Genomic DNA, 27,997 nt, shown 5'->3' with positions numbered 1-27,997 from the left:
TGTAGGAGTTATATTTAAACACCAAGCTGTCAGTGCTTGCTTGTAAAAATCGAGCAACCTTATAATGATTTTATCAACCGCATTTTCATCTAGAGTCACAATCGCTCATGCAACCCACCATTTTAGATTACGTCATATTTTTGCTTCCTCGGATTCAGAACGGGATCCGGGTTACACAGCAGGCTGCCGCGGTCGCCATGTTGCTGAATGAAATTAACTTAGCTTCAAAACAGTGAATAGCAGCTATCAATATCAAGATTTTATTTTTCGCAGAATAGCCCGTGTTGCAGTATGTGACCTATTGTAAATATGACTTAGGATTTACGAAACTACTACAGAATCCCCATTCCCTGTAAGTAACGCCGTTGAAGTAATAACTGTGTTTATTCATTGGTAGCTGGCCTGTTAGCAAAAACAAGCTAGTCAATAGCATCGGCTAGCACGGGTTATTGTAATTACTCAAAAGCCATACACAGTGTTATTGTAAATGTTACAGGTTAATTTTTACATTCCATATTACTCTATTTATATATATTTGGATCATCCATTCACCTAGACCTGATTGTTCCGATACCTGCATTTATTATTTTTCATCGCAGCTAACCTAAGCTAACGTTACGCCCCGGAGAAATTGTAGGCGGGTGAAGCTAACATGTTAACAAGCGCTGTAAATATAACACCGTATCAAGAAACGACTGCTCTACGGCTGTCGACTGGAAATGTTGGTTGTAAATGTAATGTTGTTCTTACGGTGTTGAAACGACTGGGTTTCACTAACTCGTAAATTTCTCAACGCTGTTATCAAGACGTCGTTGTCAAACGACGTTGGCGACACCTCGGTACCGTTAAGGTACATCAGCTTTGTTTTAAATGGTCGTTAGCTTTGGCGGAATCAGTATCAAACCAAATAAGCCATATCGTTTTTACCACAGGACAATGTGTATATGCTAGCTGGCGTTCACCTGTAGGTGCAAACAGATGTAAAAAATAAACAAAAGCTGTACGTCGGTAAAGATGCTCTGTTAAGACCTCCACCTGAATAATTAAGGGGTGTATGTAGGTAACAGTCCATGTCTTTCTTGCACACGATATCAAACTTTAATGACATTCGAGATAAGATTTACTGATGGCAGTGACTGATTTTTGTCTGTGTCATTACTTGTGTGCTTGTTAAATGTTCAAAAATAGTGTATGGAGAAGCTAAAAGACTGATTATTTATAACTAGACACAGTGAAACAAAAGAAAAACGGCAACCCTGGAAGACATTACGTGGTTATTGCTACCAGGGTCTCCAGTTTATCACAGGAAATGGGTATTACAGAGACAATCCTTGGTCCTGATTTATGTCATTTCACGTGAAGTTGTTGATATGTTGACATGTTATGGTTAATTTTCAGATATTTTCCTCCCAGATGACGAGCAAACTTTATTTCTGCATCACATATAGTCATTAAAAAGTAAAAATAAATAAAAATCATTTTTACTCTCCTTTGTTCTTTTCACAGATTATTGTGTTTAAAGATTGTAACCGTATCACGCAATGCACCATGGAAGTGGATCACAGAATATGCAACGACCGCTTCAGAGACCCAAGTCTGTCAGCGGGTCAGAAACAGAGGAGCAGCAGTCGCAGCCGACCATGGCAACTACACAGCAGCAAGCTACAGTTAACCATCCTCAATCACCTGTGACCCCTTTTTCCTCTGCTGCCAGTCCTTCAGCTCCTCAGTCACCCAATTATCAGATAATCATGAGTCGTAGTCCAGCCGCTGGCCCGAACATGAACATAACATTACAAAATGTGGGACAGATGGTTACTGCTAACCAACAAATAACCCTAACCACACTTCCCATCCAGAACCCCGCATCCCCAGGATTCCAGCATACGACACCTCAGTGGAGGTTTGAGCATACTCCACCCTCCTACATCCAGGTCACCTCACCTGTGCCCCAGCCCATTCAACCTCAAAGTCCTACCCAGCATAGTCCAGCCTCTCTGCAAGGTGTGACGAGGCCAACAGCTCCTGCAGCAGCATTGGGTGTGCACGGACAGAGTCCGACACGTTTTGTTGACGCTGGCATGTTAGTGAGGCAAATCAGTTTAGGGAGTCAATCAGGCAGTGGTCACTTTGTTTACCAAGAGGGAACAGGACTGGCCCAGATTGCCCCAGCCACACCTGGTCAGGTACAGCTGGCCTCTCCAGGAGCGCCAGGGTCTGTGAGGGAACGACGGCTTTCTCAGCCTCATTCACAGACTGGCGGCACCATCCACCACCATGCACCTCAAAGTCCAGTGGCCACCACTCACTCAGCTCTGGGCAGCCCTGGTCATATCACCACCTCAAACCTACCTCCCCAGATCAGCAGTATCATTCAAGGACAGCTTAGAAACCCTTTGATATTTGAGAAGCCTCAACAAGGTGTGGTTTCTGGAGTAGGAACCACAGCCACATCATTCAGTATACCTTCCTCTATACCACCCTCTAGCCCATCCCTCACCAGTCCATCTCAAGGGATCCCCAGCAATTCTCTTGCACCCACCAGCATGACTGTGGGCACTGTAAAGAAGCAAGCTGCCAAGAAATTAGAGGAAATTGCTCCTTCCACACCAGAGATTGCTCAGCTGAGAAAACAGTGCTTGGAGCACCACACCAAGAAGATGGAGAATCTGAAAGAAGTGTTCAAAGAATATCTGATTGAACTTTTCTTCCTGCAGCACCTCCAAGGGAACATGATGGACTATCTAGCTTTTAAGAAGAAGCCTTGTGTTCCCTTGTATACTTACTTGAGACAGAGTGACTTGGACCTTGAAGACGAAGAGGAGGAAGAAGAACAGTCTGAGGTTATTAATGATGAGGTATTACATCAGCTGGCTCTTGGTCTGAGATCAAATGTGTATTTCTTTCCTGTCATTCTGTTGAATTTTGTTCCTCTTTCAATTTGGTGTCTTTTTTCAGGTAAAGGTTGTTACTGGAAAGGATGGCCAGGCAGTGACACCAGTTGCCATAGCAACACAGCTTCCTCCCAATGTTTCTGCAGCTTTCTCTACCCAACAGCAGTTTCAGGTGATAGAGGAGGCACTTATTTTAAACATTTATTTTAATGAAATTATCTATAATGCCCTTAAAGTCTCTTGAAAATATCTCACTAATTTCATGAGAGGCTATTTTTGCAGGGACACCAAGGAGCTACTTCTGGCACCATTACAAACCCTGGAGACATTGATGCATTTAAAAGGCAACAGGCTATGGTGCAGGCAGGTAGGGCAAAGATCGTAAACTCCTGTTTTATGTTGCTTTGTTTTCTCCCCGTTTGCTTTGTTTTCTGTTTGTTTTCTTTTCTCCCTCTAATTGCTTCTGCTTTTAGATATTTGGCATCCTCTACTAGCGCTCTGTGTTGAAGTCTTAAACCGAGGAAGGAGAGGTGACCTGTACGGTCTTCAGAAGGTCATTGCTGTGTGCCGAGTGCTTTTTTTTGCGTTATGAGGGTATTGTGTGTTTTAAATCCCAGATCAGGCTAAGAGGCCCCGGATTGACGTTGGTCGCCATGGGCTGATTTTCCAGCATCCTGGTGTAGCTCCTTTAGGATCACCTGGCGTTCCACTCCAGCAGCTTATGCCAACTGCGCAAGGTAGGAGTGCTTCTACCAGGCCGTTCTGTGTTCTGTTCGATGCTGCTGGACCTATGGCCTTTGCTCATACTAAGGAGATGTTAAAAAGGGAATCACAACATTCATCTTCTACAAACAAACTCCAAGCAGCATCAACAAACAGATCTTCCATCTGCTGGATTTCTCAGCAGTCCTCAGGAAGTTCAGGCTTAAGCTCTCTCTGTCAGGATAAATGGGGAAGAAGACAATCCAAGTCTGAAGAATGAATAGCCACTCAATGGGAAGATGCCATGTCTTATGATTTTCTTTTTTTGTTTTAACTATTGATCACCTGTCGTCATCCATCTCTTCTTTTCTGAAGTTTGTTCCTGTTTGTCGTCTTTATTTGGAAAGACCTTCCCGTGCTGATGGATTTTCATCTTATCTGGCGGTGGATCACAGAAAGTGGGAAGCCTGTGGGAATGAATTCACTTTCCAATGGGTTTTGCTTGATCTCCCATTTTATGAATCCACATGTCATGCTTCCCTTTGGTTTCCCATCGTCATTCCCTCACACGCCCCTCTTCAATTGTCCGTCTTTGCGTGAGCCATCAACAGGAACTCAGAATCATCAGTCTTCAAGACTTTTTATTTATCTCATGTCCACTTTTAGTTTATTTCCTTCCATGTTTTTTCATGACATTTTGTTCTGACTTGGCTTCTTTCCCTCAGTCTAAGTAGGAGGGGAATCATTTGGAGGAGTTGTGTTCACGGCACAGGTGTTTGCGATTGTGGTGGTGTGGGTGTGTCAGGGCCAGGTGTTGATGGCGTCTAGGCAAGGTGGTGTGACGTGCAGGGAGGTAAGGCAGGTGATGCTTTAGTGTGCACAGCTCCGCTCAGGCCTGCTATCTGCAAGACCCCATGTCTGTCCTTTTGCTCACCTCTGTGCTTTGTCGCTATGTGAGGCATCCAGATGCCTTGGTTACGGCTAGAATGACATTGCTTCATGCATGCCAAACATACAGTGTTTTTGTGAGTGTCTGCTTTAGTTCTTTCCCCTTACTTCTCCCTGTCTCTTTGTTTTTTGAAGTTCTTTTTTTCATGTTTCTTTGTTACATTTTTTTTCTTTCTAAAACCTTCTTGCATGAGTAATTTTGAATGTTTTTTAACCACATTCTCTCAACATTTGAAATGCAAGGTTTTAGTTTTGCATTAATCAAAGTAGTATTTTATTTGAGAGACATGTAGATTTTCATATTGATTTCATTTCCTCTGTAATCATTTTGCTGTATGAGTTTCATTAGTTTCTGCTCTGATCATCAGGTAGTCGTAGACTCCTGTTAAGTACAGTACATGTAGTTCATTAAGAGAAGGTTCTGAGGAGCTCTTATAGCTGAAACTCAAACAAATGTTTAATAGTTAAAAGTACAATTTTATATTCTACCTTTTAGACTCAAAATATATAACTTCTATAAGGGGTCTCTCAAATGAATATTAAGGGAAAGCTGCCGAACACTTAACGGCATCTATTAATCTGTATTGTAGGAACACAAAGGCATTTATTTAAAAAAACAAACCAAAAAAACTGCACATTGGACAATAACATTAACAACTCATTTTTTTTACCATTTGTCTCTGTGTCACTTTCTATACTACTCTTTTATCCTATACTTTGGTTACCATGTATACAGGCGGGATGCCGCCTACTCCTCAAGCAGTCCAGATCGCAGGACAGAAGCAGAACCAGCAACAGTACGACCCATCCAAAGGCCCTCCAGTGCAGAATGCAGCCAGCCTGCACACTCCGCCTCCTCAGCTGCCTGGCAGGTTGCCACAAGGTGCCCCTCCTATGACAGGCTTGCCCATGACACTCTCCCAGCAGGCTCAGTTAGTAGAGAATCCAACTCAGCCAGGGGGTCAGCTGCAGGCACAGGTGAAGGTGCAGGCAGGGGCCGCAGTCCTGACCACAGTGAACCCCCACACACAGCTCCAGGCCCAGCTGCAGCATCAGATGCAGTCAGGTCTTCATCTCCAGTTGCAGCCCCAGCAGCAACAATCCCAGGCCATTCTGCAGTCCGGACAAGCGGTCAGTTTGTGTGACGTGGTCAGCCTCCATACAAATTGACTAAAAGACGATACTGTAAACTTGATATTACCAGTGTTTTTTCTTTGCTCTACAGACAGTAGCACTTGCTCGCCCCGGAACAGAGTCAAACCAGGCAGTTCAGAGGATTATGACCAACTCGGTATCAATGACATCTGTGTCTCCTGCTCCGCTCTCTGCTCTCAACTCTGTTCCAACCCCACATACTGCAAGTCCTCTTCGTCCTGTTGGTTCTAACGTCAACCCAAGCACCCAGTCAAAAATGACTGGAACCAATGGCATATCAGCGGTCAAAATAGGTGGCTTTGGTCAAAGCACAGCCGTGCAGCCTTCACAGGAGGGTTCTCAAGATAAGCAAGTGGAACAGGCCAAATTGGTGAGTACCATAGTTTGGATACAGATGTCAGCAGTTGGTTAAAAGCGTTGCCTGGAAAAGATTTGGTGCCTTTTAATGTTGTCATTGCATGTTTTTTGTTCTTTTCAAGTTTGTCATATTCCACATCAACAATTCCTGTTGATGTCCATTATTTTAATTTTTTTGATGTTCCGTTGTTGTGCATTGTTATAAATGTATTTAGTAAGTTTTAATCTTATCAACATATAAAGTCTAATGGACCAAATGATTGCCAGGAGAGTCAAGTGCATCAGCGCATATCTGAGTTAAGGAAGGAGGGCCAGTGGTCTGCCAGTAGGCTCCCTAAGCTTGTGGAAGCCTCACGTCCAAAGTCCCACTGGGACTATCTCCTGGAGGAGATGCAGTGGATGGCAGCTGACTTTGCGCAGGAAAGGAGGTGGAAGGAAGCTGCTGCTAAGAAGGTATGACAAACGTATAATAATTAACTGAAGAAAAGAAGGGTATATCACAAATTGACACAAAAACAAAAAGGAGGAAACCGTCAGAAAGACAAACTCGTGTCTTGTGTGTCTCTGCCACAGCTCGTTCGCACATGTGCCCGTTATCATCAAGAGCAGAAGAAAAGTGAAGAGCGATCAAAGAAAGAAAGGGAAATTCATCTTCGTCACATTGCCAGCACAATCGCCCGAGAGGTGGAATTCTTCTGGTCAAACATTGAACAGGTGTGTTTGTTTATTCTTATGTATAAAGGTTTCAGGACTTATAAAGATGCCAAATATCTGTTTTGAGTGAAACCCTTTCCCCATCAGGTCGTGGAAATCAAACTCCAGTTTGAAATTTATGAGAAGAGGCTCAAAGCACTTGGCTTACAAAAAGCCAAAGGTACGTCCCATTGAGCAGGTACTGAACATGAGAGACAGAACATTTGCTCTGTATCATCAGCTTTTACTTGCTGTTGCTCCTTGTTCCAAGCTAACACATGGTAGGTTATCTGGCCTGGGACAGTTCTTTTTCTATTAAACTTGTTTTATTTGCTTTACAGTATCCGGTCAGTCAGCAGCTGAGAAGGCTGATAAAGAGGTAGGTACTGCACTGGCATACCAATTAATAATAATAATATAGAAGCACATATCGTGTCTAAGATAGTTTTACAATTATACGTTTTCTTTTGTAGCAGGTGACCACTTCAGTTAGAAAAAGAAAATCTAGTTTGTCCTTGGTTGATGAAGACAGTAAGTGTCAAATAATCAAGGTATATATGATTAAAAACAGAGTAAATAAAAAACAAGGATTTATAAAGACTGATTTTCCTTTTAGTTACAGATGAAGAGAGCACCATCGAGGAACAGGAGGACATGGAAGGGGAAACGGACCACAAAGCAGAGTTGGTTGACCTTGCCAAAGATGGTACTTACTTTAATCTTTCTCTGTACTATTCTCTATTTGCAGAGTCAGGATAAAGGAAGAGAAATTTATTAGTGTGTTATTGTCTTGCTACTGCTGTGTTTATTCAGTTAAATTAATTTTTGGTGTAATCTAATGGTGCTTAAAGGGACAAGCCTTGTTGGAGACTAGGTGATTTCATAAACTCCACTGTGAGCTTTGAGACACAACACCACACACATGTCATGTGCAGGCTGTGCCTCAATTAAGAATGTTGGTTAGAAGAACTCGTAAACATAATAAACAACCCACAACTGCATACCTACCTCTTAAAATACAACTGACTGTTTTGTTTTATTGACGGCACAGAGATCGGTGAATTTAAAGTTTAACCCACCATGGCAATAAACTGTTACAGAAATTTTGAAACAGCTTAGGTAGTCTACAGGCTAAGAGATAGTTATGTCAGGTGATTATATGGCAAATATGATTAGACTATTAATTTAATATTCCACTTTTCACAAATTATGCATCCAGTTCTACAGATAAGCATCACCTCTTGCTGAAGCTCCATAGTAATAGTATTGAATTTTCATCATTTTTCCACCTCTTGCATGAGTTGAATTGATTTCAGAAGATGAAACAGTATATGGTGGATCTTGATTGGCCACAGGATGGTGCTGAAATACACTGGCAGTTATATAGATGATTAAATTACTAACGCGCAGAATTATACATTTTTGAGTTTTTTGCTACTTAGTTAATTAAAACCAGCAATTATGAAGATTAATTATCTTTGTTTCATTTTTTTTAAAAACGTTTTTGTGTTCGTCTTGCAGCTGAGATGCCCCTTGATGCTTTGATGAAGCAATATGCCGGTGCCTATACTGACACCTTTGATTGGCCACAGCCTGGTTCTCACAGTGATGAGGATGAAATGGAAGAGACTGAAGGCAAGTTTGTAATTATAAAGTTCAACTGTGCAGATAATTTTTTGGGGGGGGGTTTTCCCGGCCATTTGTGAATGATGAGATTCCAACATACCTCCACTTAATTTTTATTTTCTAGAAATAGAATGTGCTATCAGTCCACCGGAGGCTGTGCTGATTGACTCCCTTCTGAGTGTGGACCAGTACCGCGGTGCTGACAAAGCCGCTTCCTCTGACTCTGATGGGAAACCCTGCAAAGACATAGCCGAAGTAGCTGCAGCGACAGAGCTCATCCTGCCCAAGGGCAGCTTCAGAACCACTTCATCTGTGAGACACATTCAGATACTCACATTCACGCATTTAAACAAAAGAACATGTTTGTTTTGGTTTGTAGTTTTTTCAAACAAATTTTTTTATTCTCTCTTTTTTTTACTAGACCCGCAGCCCAGCTCCTTTTCTATTGCATGGGTTTCTGCGTGAGTATCAGCAGATTGGTGTGGACTGGCTTGTCAGCCTTTACAAGAAGCACCTCAATGGCATCTTAGCTGATGAGACGGGCCTTGGCAAGACTGTACAGACAGTTGCTTACATGGCCCACTTGGCTGGGCAAGAGGGTATGTTGGTGTTTGGTATTCTTTTTGTTTTACAATATTGAACCTTTTTCCTGTATTTATAAATTTTGACTGGGATAAAGACAACTGTGTTTTCACCACAGGCATCTGGGGGCCCCATCTCGTTGTGGTAAGAACATGCAAGTTGTTAAGTTGGGAGGTGGAGTTCAAGCGTTGGTGTCCTGGCCTTAAGATCCTCTTGTACCTTGGCAACAGAAGGGAACGGCGGTCTAAAAGAAGGGTAATTTCTTGTGTATTTAAATACAAAAATATCATTGATATGATATTAAAAAGTGCTTTGAGGTGACTGTTGTGATTCAGTGCTATATAAATAAAATTAAAGTGAACTGAAGAAAAAGTGTTTTTTAAGTTACCTGGTGTATATGGTTTTTGATCTGCAGTGGTGGGGGGAAGCCAACAGCTTCCATGTGTGTGTTACATCCTACAAGCTGCTGATGAAAGACCAGAGTCATTTTCTAAAGAGAAGGTGGAGGCACCTAGTCCTGGATGAGGTGCAGCTCATCAAAAACATGACGGAGAAACATTGGGAAACAGTTTTTGCTCTCAGAAGGTAAGCTTCTAAAATGTTATTATTTCTAGTCAATGTGCATGTTGTTTTGGGTGAATTGCCTGATGAGATAAATTCAATGTGAGAAACTTTAAGGCTGTCTCTATGAAATTGCCCTAATTTTTTACTGGATCGTTAAAAAATTGCTCAGCTCAGAATGAATGACAGATATTTCTGTGCATTTTCTAGTGAGCAACGGATTCTCCTCATCAACACTCCTCTACAGAACACTCTTAAGGAGCTGTGGACCATGATCCACTTCCTTTTGCCAGGAATCACCAGGCCTTACTCTGATTTTCCTGTTAAGGCGGGCACAGACCAGAACCAGGATTACTGCCACAAACTAGTCATCCGCCTACACAGGGTGGGTATACCACCAGCACTCTTCTATAAATCTGTGTTACTGTGGTGTTTTCCTTTAAATTAAATATGAAAACCCTGTTACTCGTAACTGTAGATGATTCAACCTTTCATCCTGAGGCGCTCGAAAAGGGATGTGGAGAAACAGCTTCCCAAGAAGTACGAGCACATCCTAAAATGCCGACTGTCGAACAGGCAGAAGAGCCTTTATGAGGATATCCTCACTCAATCAGGGTAAAATATTTACCCCTCTCTCACAGTTTCTTTTGACACACAGCCCAGTTTATGGTATAATAAAGTTTTGGAAAAATAGCACATCATGAACTGCAATTAGATAGTTCTTTTCATTTCTATTAGTGTGTATTATGCATCCATGGGACATCAGATTTATATTAACCTGATCTTTCTGGTTAGAAAAGATACTTTATAATTTATAATTATATTGTGTCTGTTCTTTGGAGAAAACTGTAATGTGTCAAGGGAGACAGGTTTTGCACATGTCAGTTTTCTATAATCATTTCTTCTATGTGGCTGTGTTCCCCTAGAGCTCAGGAAGCACTGAAAACGGGTCATTTTGTCAGCGTGCTGCAGGTTTTGATGCAGTTACAGCGAGTTTGTAACCATCCTGAGCTGGTGGCACCCAGAGTGTCCAGTAGCTCCTATTTCTTCTCCTCTCTCGAATATAACGTGCCATCACTGGTGCTGGGAGCAATTCAGACTGATTCGAGTAAGGTAAGTGTTTTAGTAGCGCTGCCAAACATTGTTAATGTTAATGGTACCAAGAGCAGTCAGTAAGTACCTGTAATATAAAGTCAATCCATGACAAATTTGCATAATGACTAATCTTAAAGTGACTCTACACTGTTCCACTTCTGATATTTTATCTATTCCTAATTTATTATCTCCATAGATTGCCAACCTGTCCATATTTGATCTGATCAATAATGAGAACAGACTGACCCGGTATCAGACTGAAGAGGCAGTACCCAAACTAAAGGTTACTCAGCAGCTCATAGAAGAGATCTACAACAATCCAGATCCCCCGCCAAGGCCCAAACCATGTCCAATAAAACCAATGAGGTCTGCGATATAATCTTCAAATGCTCAGATAGAATGAAATGTTCTATGTAAAGATCTTAACAAGTTTTAAAATAAAATATAACCTCAGTATTATGGCATATTTAAATCCTGTGCATTTGTTTTTCTCTGATTAGATTGTTCCAGCCAGTGCAGTATGGCACAAAACCAGAGGGCCGCTTTGCCGCCTTTGCAAATGCAGCAGGTCAGCGTCCTCCAATGAGCTCTCCTGCTACTGGCACCTCTCCATCCATCAGTCAGGCAGGCCAGACCAGGGGCAAGTCCCTGGTCACTACTTCATCAACTGCAGCCACTGCTCCTGGTAAGATCATTTCAGGGGCCCTATCCAGTATAGGACAGGAAATTAGATTCTTACATTATCTAAAGGATTCCTGGTGGTGTCCACTTCAGACTTAAATAGTACCTTTTACCTCTCATATTGTTTTTTTTTTTCTTCACCTGTAAATAATGTGCCTAAACTAGTTTTAAGCTTGTGATGTGTGCAGTGTTATTTTGCATGATTTTGAGTGAGCCTAATGTACTGTTTAACAACTATTAATAGGTAGCCTTAGAGGCATACATTAGTGTTTGAAGCTCATTAAGAACTGTACTGCCTGCACATATTTTATGCACAGTGCTGCTATTTGAAAAAGTCAGATGCTTGTCCTTCAACTTGGTATACTTTGACTGAAAAGTTTTACTTTAAGGTTTCATATATTTAAATTTGTACTTCCATGCAGCAGTGGTGGGTTGGCAATATTGTTTTCCCCTGATATCAGCACAACCTTTATGGCAAGGCTGAATATAACACTCACTACTGGTTTCTGTCCTCAGTGACGACTGAGGATTAAGGAAAAGTCATTATATTTTAACAGAGGATGCAATGACAGCAATGGTAGACAAGTCCAATAAAGAGATGGAGGCAAAAGTCAAACATTGCAGACTTGGCTGTTACTGACTACACTTTCACAGATTGAGCTGACAGTTTAAACACACACATTTCCCATCACACCAGCTTTTACCATAGTGGTACACAAAATTCACAGATCAATAGTCATCTCAGTTTTTCAGTTATTTCAGACCAATGAATAGATGCAATGATACATTGACATATTTTTCATTCATATTTAAAAACAAGTTTCAGGTTCACATTCAGGTTTCTCTATTTAACTATAATTTCTAGTTTAATAATTAATTACCTTAGACACTGTCATACTGTCAACAACGCTGCCAAAAATAAAATATTAGATAAATAAAAATATCCATTAAGAGAAGTACACCATATGTATAATTGCAAATACATAAAGAGTGCAAATACATACGTTTAACAACATTCATTGACATTGCACACCATCTTCCATCTTTCAGTGCAAACACTGACAAGAGCTTGTGAAGTGTCAGATAGTTGCAGATGGAAGTTACGCCCGACTGTTCCCATTTCTGTCTTCTGGATCACTGGACATGCCCAAGTGTATCCATTCTTCCCGTACTGAGTAGTTGGGACCAATGCACATATTTTAAGTAAAAATGTTTGCAGTTATTATCATTGACATCAGTAACAGTCCTAATAGTCGTAGCTCAGTTGGCCCACCACTGCTGAAGGAATTTATGGAAAAACTGTTTGATCATACTGATTTGACTAAATATTGGGTTACCCCTAACATGGAGTCCCATACCCCATTGCCTTGTACTTTACAGTGGTTGGAGCAGCAGCTCAGAGAGCCCAGGCTACAACTCCTGTCAGCAGCAGCAACAGCACTGCAGCCTCCACTGTAGCCTCCTCTGGGAATAGTGGCATTGGACAGCATGTGTTGGGGGCTTCCCCTGTGGCCTTAGGCCAGAGCTTAGCTGGCACAGTTGTGGGATCTGTTGCTCCCAACAGCCAGCCTGGATTAACACAGGTCCCCAGGTCGACTTTAGCCCCCAGCCATGCCATCCAGCCCAGCTTAGTATCCCAGAGGCTGGTTCTTACATCCCAGGCCCAGGCACGGTTGCCTAGTAAGTGGCCTGCCCTCCCCCTCTGTCTCAGCATTTCCCCTCCACCTCTGGCACTACAGTACTGGCTGCTCTTCACTGAAGCCTTTACTCGAGGCACTGCTGATATGTGTTCACTCAGGAATTCTGGTTAAATATCTTGTATTGATTATGGTGGGGGGGGGAAAGTCCTCTAAAATTAGATCTGCAGCCATATCAGCAGCATCTCCACAGCCATAGCATTCCCCAGTTTCTTTCTTAAAACCTGCATGTACACTATGAATGTACACCACTGCACTATTTAACTTATGTTAAATCCTTGCACTTCCTTATAATATTTTTTTCTTCCACGTACTAATATTCTTTTGTCTCTTGCATCAGCCCAGCTGCAGGAAGAACTCCCAAAGCTTTGTTTCTGTTTTTGCTGTCTCTTTTATTGTTATTATTTTAGTCTGAGCTTCAGCATGAATACTAAGCATGTGAAAATGGCCCCACAGTCAAGACCTGAGAAACTGCAGTATTTAAATATATTTTTTAAAAATGAGAAAAATTTAATAAAACTAATTTATTTATATAAGTCTTAAATGGTTTCAGAAAACTTTTCAGAGTTTTCAGAAACCATTTGAATTTGGTTATTTTTCAAGTAAATTTTAGGTATGATTTTATCCTAGGATGTGTAAAAATCCTAATGTGTGCAGAAGTCAGATAAACTTCACTTAAGGATTCATGCTCCACCCCCCACAAGTAGAAAAGTCACTAGTTCGAACACCAGGCATTCAAGATAAAATCCGTGTGTCCATAAAGTGAAAATGTATCCCATCAACACCATGGCAAAGAAGGCCCTTAATCACAAGGGTGTCATTGGAGCTTCTTGATGGCCAAGACAGCAGACTGTACTGGTTATACTGGTCAGATTACAAAGGGTTTCATTCTCAGTGAATCTACTTTGAGTTTGTAGTACTTGTTTGGGGTAGACAAACATCCAAACACAACAACAAAGAAGAGGCTAAGCTGGGGGCTGTAAATCCATTGATCTCTTCTTGGAATTGGTTACAATCAGCAGAGAAAATATATAAATGTAGCTAAGTATCTAAGACATGCTTTTAAGCCCCTTTTCCATTAGTATCTCCTTGGATCGACTCAGATCAACTCTACTTGGATTGACTGGTTTTCTATTACAGTTTAGTAACTCCTAATGTGCCTGGTGTGTGTCAGAGCATCCCACAACGTACTGACTGACCAGCCAATCGATCACATGCAGTCTGACGATGTCACATTTTACTACCTGTTCGGATCGCTTGGAACCCCGGACAAGCAGGTACTAAAAACGCACCTGGTCCCAGATACTTGGACCTAATGAAAAACCCTGAAAACCGTGGTGAACCGTGCTGAGTTGTTTGGAGTACGTACTAGTGATAGTAAAGGAAAAGAGGCTTTAGTAATCCACTCTTACAGTTTAACCACATCAAACGGATCTGCTATGGCTTTTGAGAGCGCTCTCCATCACCATCATCAAATAAAGAAATCTCTTTTTGGCAAATGCTGTTCCATTCTTGAGCAGATATTTATTATCAAGGTGCAGCAAAACTGTTCTGATGACACATGGTGGCCCAGTGTAACCCTAACCCTTAGACACTTTGTGTGTCCCTCCCCCCCTCCTCTTAATTAGTCACTTTTGAGTTTCAGGCTCCCTGTCTCACCTGAGGACTGTCCTTAGGCATTTTCTTCCCCTTCTGTTGCAGAGAGGAGCTGTGCTCGTTCCACTGATTAATCCACCCTGGTTCTGCATGTCTTGTCTTTTTTTTTTCTTCACCCTTTAACTAACTCAGTATATTGCTTTGGAACCATAAAAAGACTTTTTAGTGCTATCTGTGTTAAAGTTTTTTTTTTTCTGTTAAAGGTGGAGATGTGGTGAAGATTGCCCAGCTGGCTAACATAGCAGGCAGTCAGAATCGAATCTCCCAGCCAGAGACCCCTGTTACTCTGCAGTTTCAGGGCAACAAGTTCACTTTGTCCCCAAGTCAGCTCCGTCAGCTCACCACTGGACAGCCCTTGCAGCTCCAAGGTACACTTGGTAATGTATATCCCATCGTCACACTTTCTTTCCTCTCCACATATTTTTCTTCGTTCCTTGTTTTGTGTCCAACTGACTCATCCATGTAATTCTGTTGCTTTTATTTGTTGTCAGCAAAAGGTTTTTGTAAATTTTAAGACATTATTATAATATTCTGGATGTTCCAATGTGTAAAACTCTTACCATATATTTACAACGTCCTTGGTCTGGTTCTGGTGCCTGACCTATGCCTTCACCTGTCAGACTCAACTAAGTCTGAAAAAAAGTCAGTTAGCAATTTAATATGTCTTGAATACAACTGCATTGAAATTTGTTTATTCGACTTTTGCTTTAATTCCTGTTTATGTCATCATTAAATCCTTCATTCAAAAACCACGACAGTTCTTTTAATTCTAGAATTTAGATTTTCACATTTCATGCCTGTGTTATTTTCTGAGTATGCGCCACTTAATTGGTTGCTTAATGTCTCATGCATTCAGGCAACATCCTGCAGATTGTGTCAGCTCCAGGGCAGCAGATTATTAGGCCCCAGGGATCCATGGTAATGCAGACAATGCCTCAAGCTGTTCCTGCCTCCAGTGCCTCAGCTACCCCTGCAGTGTCAACAGCTCAGCAAGGTGACTTGGAAACAGTGAAGACTCTGCATTATTGTTTCTACCTCTTAATCGGTTATTTTGAAAACAGCTGACATTATAATTACATCTGCCATTATAGTTCTGACAGTTGTGTGACATAATATGCCAGTAGGGCTGCCACAAACGATTATTTTGATTGTTGACTAGTCACAGATTATTTTTGCGATTAGTCGACTAATCAGATCATGCATCCATTGGACGTACAACGTACAGCTTATTGCACCAGCGTGCGTCTCCGAAAACGTCGGAGCGCTTTTGAAAATATGTGGTGTCCTGATAAACTGAGTAGATATTTGAAGTTTACACGGCTACATTCTCGCCTGAAAATATGTTAAACGTTTATTTTGTGACCCAGAAAGAATAATAAGAGTAATATTAAAACTAATTAGCTGTCGCCATTGTTGGAAACTGAGCAGGGTCGCGCTATGAATTCTGGGATAGGTTGGGCCACGAAGTATACACCCAACCCATCCTTCAAATCTGGGAAAATGAAGCGCGCATTTGTCGGCTGCATTTGTCGGAGTCTTTGAATCTGGACAATTTTCGTTGTGTCACTGTAACGTAATCGGCCTACTAATGCAGGCACAGGAGGATGTGGTTCCTGAATTTGGACACGGCTACGATAACGGACACTGCTTCTTCTTCTTTGGGGTTTAACGGCAGCTGGCATCCTTGTACATGCAGTGCTGCCATCTTCTGTTTCAGTCTGTTATTACACTCTTAAATACTACTACTTATTCCTGCGTCCTTTGGGATCTTACAACGCTTCAAACAACGCGTCGACTATTAAATTAGTCGTTGACGACCGTAATCGTGACTAGTCAACTAATCGTGGCAGCTCTATATGCGAGCTTGGGCATATAATTGCACCTCTTGTCCTCCTTTCCTTCTGTTGACACTGTGGGGTTTTGTTTTTTTTTGTTTTTGTTTTTAAGCGGTGAGTACAAATACAAATGCCACGTCAGCCCCCATCAAGCCGCCTCCTGCAGCTCACGCTGGTTCTCAGGTCAGCACATCACTTTGCAGAAAAATCCTATTTATAATTTCAGTTTTCTGTTTCATCAAATAATTTTAGTCTAGTCACATTACAGGAAGATCAGTTCTGATTGTACCATCTGTCACTGTGATACTCAGGAGTCGTCAGAAGAAAAGACTCAACTAATGAAAGAGCGATTGAGCCGTCTCTTCGAAGCAAATGAGCAGCGCTGCAGCCGCAGAGTGTTGTATGGGTCAGACCTGCTACAGGCATGCACTTTAGGTTCAGAGCCCGGTCACTCTGCCCTGACTGCTGGAGGCTGGAGCTGGGTGGGCAGAGAGAGCTGTATCAGAGCCCAGAGAACCTGCGTGGCTACCACCTCTGCATTGAAGTCCTCTCTGCACTCTGTGGACGACTGTCTGGAGGCTGCCAGCAGCCTTTTCAAAAGGTACTTGAGATTTGTTTGTTCTGTGTTGTTATAAATCCATTCCATGAATATTTTACAGCGTGTCCTAATATTTTCTTAAATTGTATTATAGCTACAAAGGTAAAAGAAATGACCAGCTAAGATTTTATTGTTGTATTGCAAATCAGTTTTTAATTTTTCCTCTTTTAATCCAAATATCTAATGAACATCTATGCTTATATGTGCTGCCTTTTAGACTGGTATGCATGGTGCCTCCAGCTGTGGCTTCAGCTCCTCACCTGTATGCAGCCGATCCCCCAGTTCCCTTCAGACTTGAGCAGAAGTCCCTTCGCCGTCGGCTTCAGGAGGCCTCTCTCCCTCACAGCGCAGACATCCACTTAGCATCCACACATCTCTTCTGTTGTCCTGACTTGCAGTTAATGCAAATGGACTCAGGTTAGTCCATGTAACACACCATTAAAACAAACAACTCTGACCTCTGATTTTGTTCATCAAAGGTGAAGAAGCACCTTGTTTTAGGCTGTAACTCAAGAACTGGTGCTAGTTTTTACAAGACTTCACAAGTTATTAGTATTCAACAAAACAAAAGTGCTAAATATTTATTTATATTCAATAATTTTGACTTTCACCATTATCATTTAAAATCAGCAAAAGATGAAACCTGCAGCTCTCTCTCCCTTTTTCATTGACTCTATGTTCACTTCCCTGTTGTTTCTCTTCAGTCTGTGGATTGCTTCATTGAGGGGAAAATGTAATTGGGGCCAAAAGTTTGACATATAACCACAAAAGCTGAGAAACCAACATGACAATTAAGAGAAATGTATTCTGTCTTTCTGTTCCTCACCCTCCAATCACATCTCTGCACCTACACATGCATTACTGTGTGACCGGAGTTATTGATGTTGACTAGAAGTAAAATACAAGAGTAGACAAACAAGAAATCCAGTCACTTCAGTCATAAACTTGAGAACAAAAGAATGGATACATAGAATATTAAACATGTTAATGCCCTATTAAACATAGGGCATTAACACATTTGATTGTAAAAAGAGGTACCAGAGCCATATAACTAGGTGTCAGTGACCTGTGATGACTGTCAGTCATCAGTGACACACAAGCCACAGCAAGCTAGAACTGTCACACCTATTCTTTTAAAGCTCTATACGGTGTTCTTACTAAAAACATCACAGAAAAAAGGTTCCAGGTAAGGACAAATATCTCCTGCTTACACAGGCTGAGTGACTCCTCTCACGTTTTGCCTTGGATCTGCCTTGGATAATAACATGATATTTTTCTTTCCCAAAGGTAAACTGGAAGCTCTTGCCATCCTGCTGCAGAAGCTGAAGTCAGAGAGTCGCCGTGTCCTCATCTTTACACAGATGTTGAAGATGCTGGACATCCTGGAGGCCTTCCTAGATTACAGACAGCTCACTTACGTGCGCATTGATGAGAGCTTCAGTTGTGATGAAAGACAGGTAAAATCACACCACATTGGATTTGTTCCTTATAAACATTTTTGCTGAAATCAAGTTTAAAGAAATGAATGTTGACAGAGGGTCTTGTCATTTTAAATATTTTAATGTGAATTAAACTATTTTCCCCCTTATCTGTCTTTTTTTATTAGTTCATGTTTGTGTGGAGGGGATCTTTGAGTTAATTTGTTTTCAATTACAAATAAGCTATAGATGCAGGCAACTAAGGCTACGTTCACACTGCAGGCGAAAGCGCATCAAATACGATTTTTTATTTTTTTTATTTTTTTTTTGGACCCTATGCGACCCATATCCGATCATGGTATGACAGTGTGAACGGCACAAATCCGATATTTTCATATCCGATCTGGGTCACTTTCATATGTGGTACTGAATCCGATACATATCCGATGTTTTAGAAAGCGACTGCTGTTTGAATGGTCATGTCGCATTAAATCCGTCTTTTACGTCACTGACACAAGACAGACGCCAATTATCAGCGCCAGAGAACCGCCCAAGAAGACATCGTGAACACTTCCTGGCCATCCCATGTAGATGTCAGTGAAAATGTTGGGAAGACAACGTTGGAGAAACGTGAACATTTTATTTGTACTGTATAATCTGCAGATTCTGACAGAAATCTACAACTATCCTTTGAAGCACCGCTCCTCTAAAACAGCAATAAGGATAATTATTAGGTTACATTTACATTATTATGTAAATAACAAAATAACTTGAAGCAAAAATTGGGAAACCTAAAGTCCGAAGTCTTTATATTAAGGGCCATCAGTCAAACAATATTGTTTGCTCTGGGTCTAAACAGAGCGCGTTGTGTGTGACATCTTCTTTTGCGCATGCGGGCCGCTTTGAGGGTTCACACTACAGAGCGTTTGCTGGTTGCATTTTATTTGTAGTGTGAACGAGCAGACAAAAAAAATCTGATTTGATCAAAAAATCGGAATTGAGCATTAACACCTGCAGTGTGAACATAGCCTTACTGACAACAGCAGTCTCAAAAATAAACAATGAAGATAAAAATGTCTAAAGCATCTGTTTCATATTAGAAAGGATAGTTTGTATATTTACATGGCAAAGTAAATGCATGAGTACATCGTGTTTTAAAAATAAACTGCGCTGTCAACTACTTCTTCAACTCTGTTCATTCGTTGCGTGCCTGCAGGAAAATATGAAGAAGTTCAACAGGAACAGGCAGGTGTTCTGCAGCATCCTCACCAACCGCTGCTGTTCTGCAGTTGGGACTGTGTTTGACGCAGACACCATCATCTTCTACGACACAGACCTCAATCCCAGCATGGACGCACGCACCCAGGAGTGGTGCGACAAAATAGGGCGTTCCAAGGATATTCACATATACAGGTGATATTATAAAAACAAGGCATTCTGATTTTGTTTCTATTTTTGTGCTCCTTATTCCGCCACCAGATAAAACAGTTTTACCTTATAACAGTGTTACTGAAGGACTCGACTTGCGGTTTTATTTACTTTTGCATGTCCCAAGGTTGGAGAGTGGGAATTCTATTGAGGAGAAGCTCCTGAAGAATGGTACCAAGGACCTGATAAGAGAGGTGGCTGCTCAGGGTACTGACTACACCTTGGCTTTCCTCACTCAAGTAAGATAAACTCACTGAAGCTTCTACCGATATTCAGACTATAAATATATGGAAAAAAGGTTTAGATCCTGCATTATTTAGTTCTACCCAAGACATGAAATAACTGTCCTGATATTGTGTGTTTGTAGCGGACAATCCAGGATTTGTTTGAAGTGGAGGCAGGCTCGGGAGAGAAGGTGGAGGAGTTTGTCGTCCTTCACCAGGAGCCTTCAGCCTCTGAGGCCATCTCTCCCAGAGTAGCTAGACCATACATCCAGGCTCTCCAAAGCATAAACTTGGATGCCCTGTCAGAAGATGAAGAGCCGCATCGGCAAAAGCAGGAGGATGAGTTGCCAGACCAGGAGTCAACAGAGCGGGACCAGGAGTCAGAAATCCACGCCAAAGAAGAGCCTGCTCAGATAGAAGAGCTTAATGCAGTCATGGAACAGGTGGGTTTGCTTATTTTTTAATTAATATATGCAGCTTGAAAACTGGTTAAGCAAAACTAAATTACCATAACATTAAACGCTGGTTTGTTTTGTTTTTTCATTCACTCATCATTGAAACAGCTTACACCTATCGAAAGATATGCCCTGCATTATTTGGAGTACCTCCACGTCAGCGATGATGAAAAAGCTCTAAGGGTGAGAGTTAAGGCACATCTTTACAGATTAATTGCAGTGAAAATGTGGAAATTTGTTCATGAACAGGTTTTTATTTTTGTTGTTTTGTTCCTCAGGAGAAGTTGGAGTGTTCAAAGAGAAGCTGGGAGCTGCAGCAGTTGCAAAGGTTGAAGGAGGAGGAGCAACAGCAGCACATGATGGAGGGAGATGAAGATCTCTTCACCTACACCAGAGAGGATGCCTACAACATGGTGGGTGGGACGGTTTGATCTCTGCTAATCAAGCAAGAAGTGGTGCGTGGATTATTGTGCTGTAGTTGACCTGAACCTTTTCTCTGTACTTCAACAGGAGTATGTGTTTGATGCGGAGGATGGCCACACAGAAATTATGCCGGTAAGATGCCACATGTGACCTTATCTGTAAATGTTTACACAGATTCTTGAATGATGCAGACACCTGTATCTCTTCCTCATTCAATGTACTTACATTGAGCCACAACGTGAAATCCTATTTTTGCCTTTGGACGGTTTTTGACATGTGGTTTTCCACCATAGCTTTGGACTCCACCCACACCACCACAGGATGACAACGATATCTACATTGATTCTGTAATGATGCTGATGTATGACACCACACCCATGCCAGAGTCCAAGTTGCCTCCTGTCTACATTCGCAAGGAGCATAAGAGACTGAAGATGGATCCCTCAGGTAAGAAAATATCTCTCCTTTTAGAGAAGTTGTTGTAAATCTTGGGTTAAAGACCAGAAGAATGGACAAAATGCAAAAGTATCATTGCAAGTTTGTTTGGTTTTCTCCCCTAACTTGAGTGTGTTTCTTCAGCAGCAGCCAGAAAGAAGAAAAAGGGCCACGGGGAGACGGTCATTCCTCCCCGTTCCCTTTTTGAAAAAGCCAGTATGCTCAAAGTTCGCCGTGAGGTTAAAGACCAGAAAAAGAATTTCTCCCTCAAGCAGCAGGCACCCTTTGCCAAGCCCCTCCCCTCGCTGGCTAAACCTGCCACGGAGGCAGGGCAGGACAATCCAGAGTGGCTCATCAGTGAAGACTGGGCCCTGCTTCAGGTACTGGCTTTATTTACTCCTGCCTCCATGATGCTCTAAGCATCGTTAATCCATCCTGTGTTGCATTTCAGTTAACATGTTATCTTTGCTGTGTGTCCGTTAGGCTGTGAAGCAGCTGTTGGAGTTGCCGCTCAACCTGACAATCGTGTCTCCTGCGCACACTCCTAACTGGGATCTGGTGAGTGATGTGGTGAACTCCTGCAGTCGCATCTACCGCTCACCCAAACAGTGTCGCAATCGCTACGAGAACGTCATCATTCCCAGGGAAGAGGGCAAGGTAATGAAAACAGGGTCATGTACTTTACTGTCTTGCACACATTTTGCTTGTTTGTCTCAACAATCACTCTTGGGTTTTTTTCCTTTTCTTTTCTTTTTTTAAGTTGGTGTATGAGGCAAACCCCAAGAAGAAAACCAAGAGTATATACAAGGTACTCTGTCTTGCTTGGTCTTTGCGTTCAGCCGTTATTTCTTCTTGAATTCTGGGGATCATTTTTATTCTTTTTGTGTGTCCACGTTTAGTCTAAGAACAGCCGTCCTCTGAGGACCTGTCAGATCTACACACAGGATGACAATGCCACTCACATCCAGCTCTACAACAGCCGCTTTGAACTCATGAAGATCATTGCCAGCAAGAGAAGCCCACCAATCAAACCACTGTAAGTACCGAGAATTTGAAAAAAAAAAACCTACATTAACAAAATAAAAAAAATGTAGTGCAATTATGTTGAGATAAGATATTGCCGTTTAAATGCATTCATCTATACTGCTTACAGACTCGGCATGAATCCATTTCAGAAGAACCCCAAGCATGCGTCTGTCTTGGCAGAAAGGTGCGACTTAAGTTTGTAATCACTGGGAATCAAAACCTGAAATCATTAAGCAAACAAAGAAGTGTAAGGTTTTATTTTTTTCTCATTTTCAGTGGGATCAGCTACGATAAGCCGCTACCTCCCATCCAGGTGGCATCTCAGCGGGCTGAAAGGATTGCCAAAGAGAAAAAGGTGCTTATCAGCAGTGTGCCTCCACTTGTGTTTTTATTTATCCAGGTGCTATGCCATGCTAGGAGAATGTAAGACTTATTACAGCAAATGTCTGTGAATAATTCTTTAGGTGTTGAGAGAAATCTGGTTAATATTAGTTTCCACCTGTCAGGACAGTTTTCATGCATGCGGTGCACAAAGGTAGTAGTCTACACACTGTAGCTGTTGGATTTAAAAGCAATTATGCTATTATCTAGATATAAATCAGTGATCACTCCAAATGTTTTAATAGTATAAAAATTGGAGAAAAAAAACAAGAGTGAACTACTAAAAACAGACTACCATCTTCAGTCTGGTTTTCATCCATCTTTACAAATATATTTGCTTTTGTGTTGCCTCCATGCATTGTTTGTGGATGTGTGTGTTTGCAGGCTCTTGCAGAGCAACAGAAGGCTCAGCAGTTGGCCCAGCAGCAGACTGGAGCCCCCCAGGCTCAGGCCGCACCTGGCCAAGCCCAGGCTCCTGCTTCTGGCCAGGCCCAGGTCCCTCAGGCTGCAGCAGTCGCCGGAGCTCCTGCTGTGCCTAACGCCGTACTGGTGAGACTCAGTAGTTGAGCTATATGTTTTTACATAGTCAGATCCAAAACGAGCTAATGGAAACTTTAAACATGCTTATCATGTTTCACAGGCTGGGGGCATAAAAAATGCCACTGTGGGCACTACCATTCAGGCTGGTATGTACACACACACACACACACACACACACACACACACACACACACACACACACACACACATATATATATGGTTTAGATTACAGTGCAGCTTGTGTCCCAGTACTTAATTCCTTTCACTTTGTTTCTTCTAGCCACTGTTGGGGGGAATGTGATTGTCAACACAATAGCTGGAGTTCCTCAAAGCCCTTTCCAGCCCAACAAACGCCTGGCGTCTTCGGTCATGCCAGGAACGCTGTCTGTGAGTCTGGTGACCTGGCACTATTAACATACAGTGATATAAATAGTATTTGGATTGGAATAAAGCAGCAAACTCAGTCATCGAAACCTTTATTCATACTATCGCTGTTATTTTGATTAATGTAGCCTGCAGGTACAGCTGGAGCACAGGTGGTCCATGCACAACAGAGGACTGTGACAGCTACTGCTGCCCCGGCTGAGGTGGTTGCCATAGCTACAGGTCAGGCTGTTAGAGCGGTTACCCCAGTGACAGCATCTGCAGTAGTTTCTACCACTATGAGCCCAGTGCGCTCACTGGTCACTCAGGTCACACCAGGTAACGAGCTTATCACTGGCTTTTCTCAGGTGCACATTTTGTTTTACAGCCCTGACCTTTTCTCTGTCCTTTTTCATGCATCGACTGTGCTGTCTCAAGGAAAGCCAATCAGCGCAGCCCAGCTCCATGTGCTCAGACAGCATCTGCCACAGGCTACATCCCCTCAGATGAAAGCCGTTAGCAAAGCCCAGGTACGTCACTACCACCTTTGTAGAATAACTACACCAAATGCAACAGTAACAGTCGCTTATAGAAAAAGTCATTTCATCTCTTGCATAAGGTGGACCTGTGGTTATGATTAGACAGATGTTAATAATAATAATTGACAGATGACAATATTTCCGTTTTACCCACTAAACAATGCAGTGCACTATTTTCTCAATGTGTGTAAGTATGACCTCTAAGTTAACTTGCATGGAAATATCTGTGTGACTTTTTTCTTCTTTTTTTTCTTATTTTTAAGGTGCACAAGCAAAAGTTGCAGCAACAGGCAACAGCAACTCAGGGCCAACAGGCTGCAGGGGCCCAGCAGGCCGCACAGGTGCCAGCTGCACAGACTGTACAAGCTAATCCTCAGCTAGCAGCTGTGACAACACAACGACCTGTGCTGGCCACCAACCTGCAGATGGGCAGATTGGTAAGATTAGAGAAATAGTGATTAGATATTGATGCAGTTGTGCAATACAACAACATAAATGCTACTTTCAGCATATATTATCAACAGAGATCTAAAAGATATAACATTAAGAGAGACTATTACAATTCACTGGTGGATCCCCAGAAACACTGCCCTCCGCTTATGTTAGTGATTGAGCTTGTGCCACCTTTCTTACTCTTGTTCTTTTCACCCTGCAGACTGCTCGAGTACCCAATCAGAGCCAGATTCAGGCCCAGGCAGGACAGACAGCTCAGGTGACTCTGACCAAGCCTCCTGTAGTTTCTGTGCCAGCTGTGGTCTCATCAGCCGGAGTCACTACATTGCCAGTGACTGTAGCAGGCATTAGTGTGGCTATCGGTCAGGCCCAGAAAACAGGTGTGTTGAAATTCTTGAATTGCATACATCACAAGATGCAACAGTATTTGCTGCTGACTATACCTGCATCATTTGGATTGGAAACCCTTTTATAGTAGCAAAATGTATGTTCTCATCATCACGATCTTCTAATATGTCTTTTAATCTGACGCACTTTCTCCGTTCTGTCAGGTGTCCCCTTCCAACAGATGCAGGTCCAGCAGCTGATTCAGATGAAGAAACAGCAGCAGACAGTTCAGGTGGCAGCTGCACCCCAGCAGAAGGCAGGGCAGCCACAGCCAGGACAGGCCACTGTACAGCAAAAGGTAATGTCTTTGTTTACATATAGAGATTTGTGTTTATTGAGAGTATCAGGAAGTAATAGTTCACTAGTAATATTACTGTATTCAATAGAGCCAGTCACAGTATTTAATGTATTTTCATTTCCCTTAGATTGGCACACAGCAAGTGACAGTCCAGACCGCCCAGCAAGGTCAGCAGCCACAGCAAAAGGTGACCTATACCACCACCCAACTCCAATCGGGAATCAAGACCCAGTTCTTCGCTACATCGCTCCCCCAGGGCCAGAAACCAGCTGGACCCCAGCAAATCCAGGTGCATCATCAGTGGCAACCCATACAACAGAGTACTTTCAGTGAAATATCGAGATTGTGTGTATGTTAAAATTTTGTTGTTTACTGCTCATATCAGCTGCCTAAGATCCCGCAAATAGTGCAGCAGCAACCAACTGTGGCCAATATTCAACAACTTGTGTCTTCTCCTCAGCAGGTAAGAGTTTAAGGCTTTTTACTAGATTGATTCTACAGACATTGGAATAACCATCACTGCAGGCTTTCACGTGTGCTGCCATTGACAAAATGCTTATATTTGATGTCCTCACTGGTGACAGCTGCAACTGAATGTTTTGTGTTTTCAAGTTGTCCATCCCATTCACCCTCTCACAAATATAAATAATCTATTTTATTACATCTGGCACAATTGTTGTCTTACATGTGAATGAACTGATAAAGTATGAGGTCAAGGTGGGACCTTGCAAAACTCTTTGGCCATAACTCAAGGATTTGGACACTAATTAAAAGGCTTAAAATTCTCCAGCACAGAATTCCAGCTCGAGGCCAGGTTGACGTTAATAAATAGTTAATATTGTTTGAATGGGTTTTTTTGTTCTGTTTTGTTTTTTCACACGGTCACTCAAGCAGGAATCTAGTTTCCTATATTTACAGCAATAAATAGGCTGTTCATTTGTTGCACACAGTTAAGAGATTAAAGGAGGAGGGAGCATTAAAAGTTTGAAAGATGGGCATGTTTTGTCCTTTGAGGCTTGTATTTAGAACCAATTGTAGACTACAGCTTTCAGCTGAAACCAAGGGTGACTGTTTGGATCGTGTGAACGAGGATTCACGTTTAGCAACAAATAGATGTGCTCTTGTCTTTGTGAAAGGGGTCATGCTATCATCCGTCACGCTTACAGCACTGTGCTGTTTTAATTCATCATTGATGTGAAGTTATGCACAATTTGGTGAAGCTGACCAGAGTGTGTAGGGTAAAATATCAGATGAGATTTCTGTGGGGTCACTTTGTTTTGTTGTCTTTGTCACACTGAACCTTTTGACAGTTCATTTTCATTTCTGATTTTATTTGATTCATCACCGATTTTCTTAGCTTTGATATGCAGGAGAAAGGTTCGTATCAGATCTTTGAGACAGGATGGAAATGTTTAGTCTGTGTTGTTTCTCTTTAGATCCAGGCTCAGCCTCAGACTGTGACTCTGACCCAGGCTGCCACATCAGCTCCCGCTCAGGTGCAGATGATTCCCGCTGGTACGGCGACAGCCCAGGTGGTCCAGCAGAAGATCATCCAGCAACAGGTGGTGACCGCAGCCGCCTCACCCCAGATCCAGACACCACCTCCACACAGCCCAGCCCAGCAGCCCGCTGCAACCACTACTGCCGAGTCCCCGGTGCAGCAGTCTGCTCAGCCACAGCAGGCCTCCAAGGGTCAGGCTCGCCAGGGGGGCATCAGAGCCAAAACCCCTGCCAAGCCCAGTGGGGGAAGCAGTTAGGAGATACACACTAATGAGACTGTATGTACCGAGCGTTTTCCCGCAGTACAATGACGAGGTCGTGCTTTCTTGTGGATCCTGCAACAACAACAAACCTTTACTTTACTCCAACCTCTCTAATCTTGTGTTCAACATGATTTCAGTGCTTGTATCTAAATCATTCTGGGAGATCAATCATGATGCTTCTGCCAATAATTCTGCTGGGATCCATAACTATCTCTCACTTGATCAATAACATTCTGCTCTTCATTTGTTTGTTATAGAGCGTTTCTCGAAATTTCCCCCACACCTACCACATAATCTCACCGTATGACAGCAGTCACGCCTTCTGCACAGTGGTTATATGACTCAACAGATGTATGAGGCTGAGGATTATGGGTGATTTTTGTTTGTTTGGTTGGTTGGTTTTTTTTTGCATTGGGAAATGAGCTCTCTATTAGAATAAGTGTATTCATAAATAGTCTTGTTTTATGTCCAATTCTCTTGTTGTCTATAGATACTGAATGGAGAATAATGCACGTTCCTTTAGTCTTTTTTTTTTTTTTTATTTTTATTATTATTTCAGCAAATACACTGTAAACATGTACTTTAGTATTTTGTTTCCTCATAAATTCTCCTTTTTTTATTGATGTGAAAGGAAAAAAAACATGTAAATATCAACAGCGGACATTTGTACTTGTAAAGTAGTTGTGTTTTCATTGGATTTTTCAGCCCAATTGTAATAAAGTGTTTTGTTTTTATACACAAATTCATCTTTTCCTTTCATTAAATCGTTGTAAGTACTTTGAAA

General features: G+C 42.0%; 1 protein-coding gene across 6 annotated transcripts; it reads left to right on the top strand.

The window, feature by feature from the left end:
* Positions 1 to 137: 137 nt before the first annotated feature.
* Positions 138 to 27,997, top strand: ep400 (E1A binding protein p400). Of its 6 annotated transcripts, none has more exons than XM_026186393.2 (54): positions 138 to 352; positions 1,507 to 2,858; positions 2,959 to 3,066; positions 3,177 to 3,261; positions 3,512 to 3,631; positions 5,281 to 5,675; positions 5,770 to 6,069; positions 6,324 to 6,509; positions 6,630 to 6,770; positions 6,858 to 6,930; positions 7,091 to 7,128; positions 7,223 to 7,280; positions 7,366 to 7,455; positions 8,271 to 8,384; positions 8,500 to 8,687; positions 8,797 to 8,974; positions 9,076 to 9,212; positions 9,373 to 9,542; positions 9,729 to 9,903; positions 9,997 to 10,133; positions 10,445 to 10,631; positions 10,810 to 10,979; positions 11,114 to 11,298; positions 12,675 to 12,974; positions 14,851 to 15,015; positions 15,504 to 15,641; positions 16,595 to 16,665; positions 16,794 to 17,083; positions 17,298 to 17,497; positions 18,368 to 18,537; positions 19,715 to 19,911; positions 20,054 to 20,165; positions 20,294 to 20,593; positions 20,714 to 20,788; positions 20,884 to 21,018; positions 21,116 to 21,160; positions 21,322 to 21,475; positions 21,608 to 21,843; positions 21,947 to 22,120; positions 22,224 to 22,271; positions 22,363 to 22,499; positions 22,617 to 22,673; positions 22,766 to 22,844; positions 23,255 to 23,419; positions 23,511 to 23,556; positions 23,691 to 23,797; positions 23,923 to 24,112; positions 24,212 to 24,303; positions 24,576 to 24,749; positions 24,968 to 25,145; positions 25,317 to 25,450; positions 25,578 to 25,739; positions 25,836 to 25,913; positions 26,887 to 27,997. In XM_026186393.2, exons 2-54 carry the CDS (start codon positions 1,542 to 1,544, stop codon positions 27,205 to 27,207), a joined length of 9,282 nt encoding a protein of 3,093 aa, XP_026042178.2. In that variant the 5' UTR covers positions 138 to 352; positions 1,507 to 1,541; the 3' UTR covers positions 27,208 to 27,997. The 6 variants fall into 6 exon arrangements, with proteins under 6 accessions (XP_026042178.2, XP_026042177.2, XP_026042176.2 ...); XM_026186392.2 differs by having other exon boundaries at positions 14,851 to 15,024; positions 21,611 to 21,843; XM_026186391.2 differs by having other exon boundaries at positions 14,851 to 15,024.

This window comes from Astatotilapia calliptera, chromosome 12 (genome assembly GCF_964374335.1).
Source record: "Astatotilapia calliptera chromosome 12, fAstCal68.1, whole genome shotgun sequence".
In the NCBI taxonomy this organism is placed as follows: Eukaryota; Metazoa; Chordata; class Actinopteri; order Cichliformes; family Cichlidae; genus Astatotilapia; species Astatotilapia calliptera.
The sequence above is the reverse complement of the archived record's forward strand: the minus strand, read 5'-3'. Positions and strand labels throughout refer to the sequence as shown.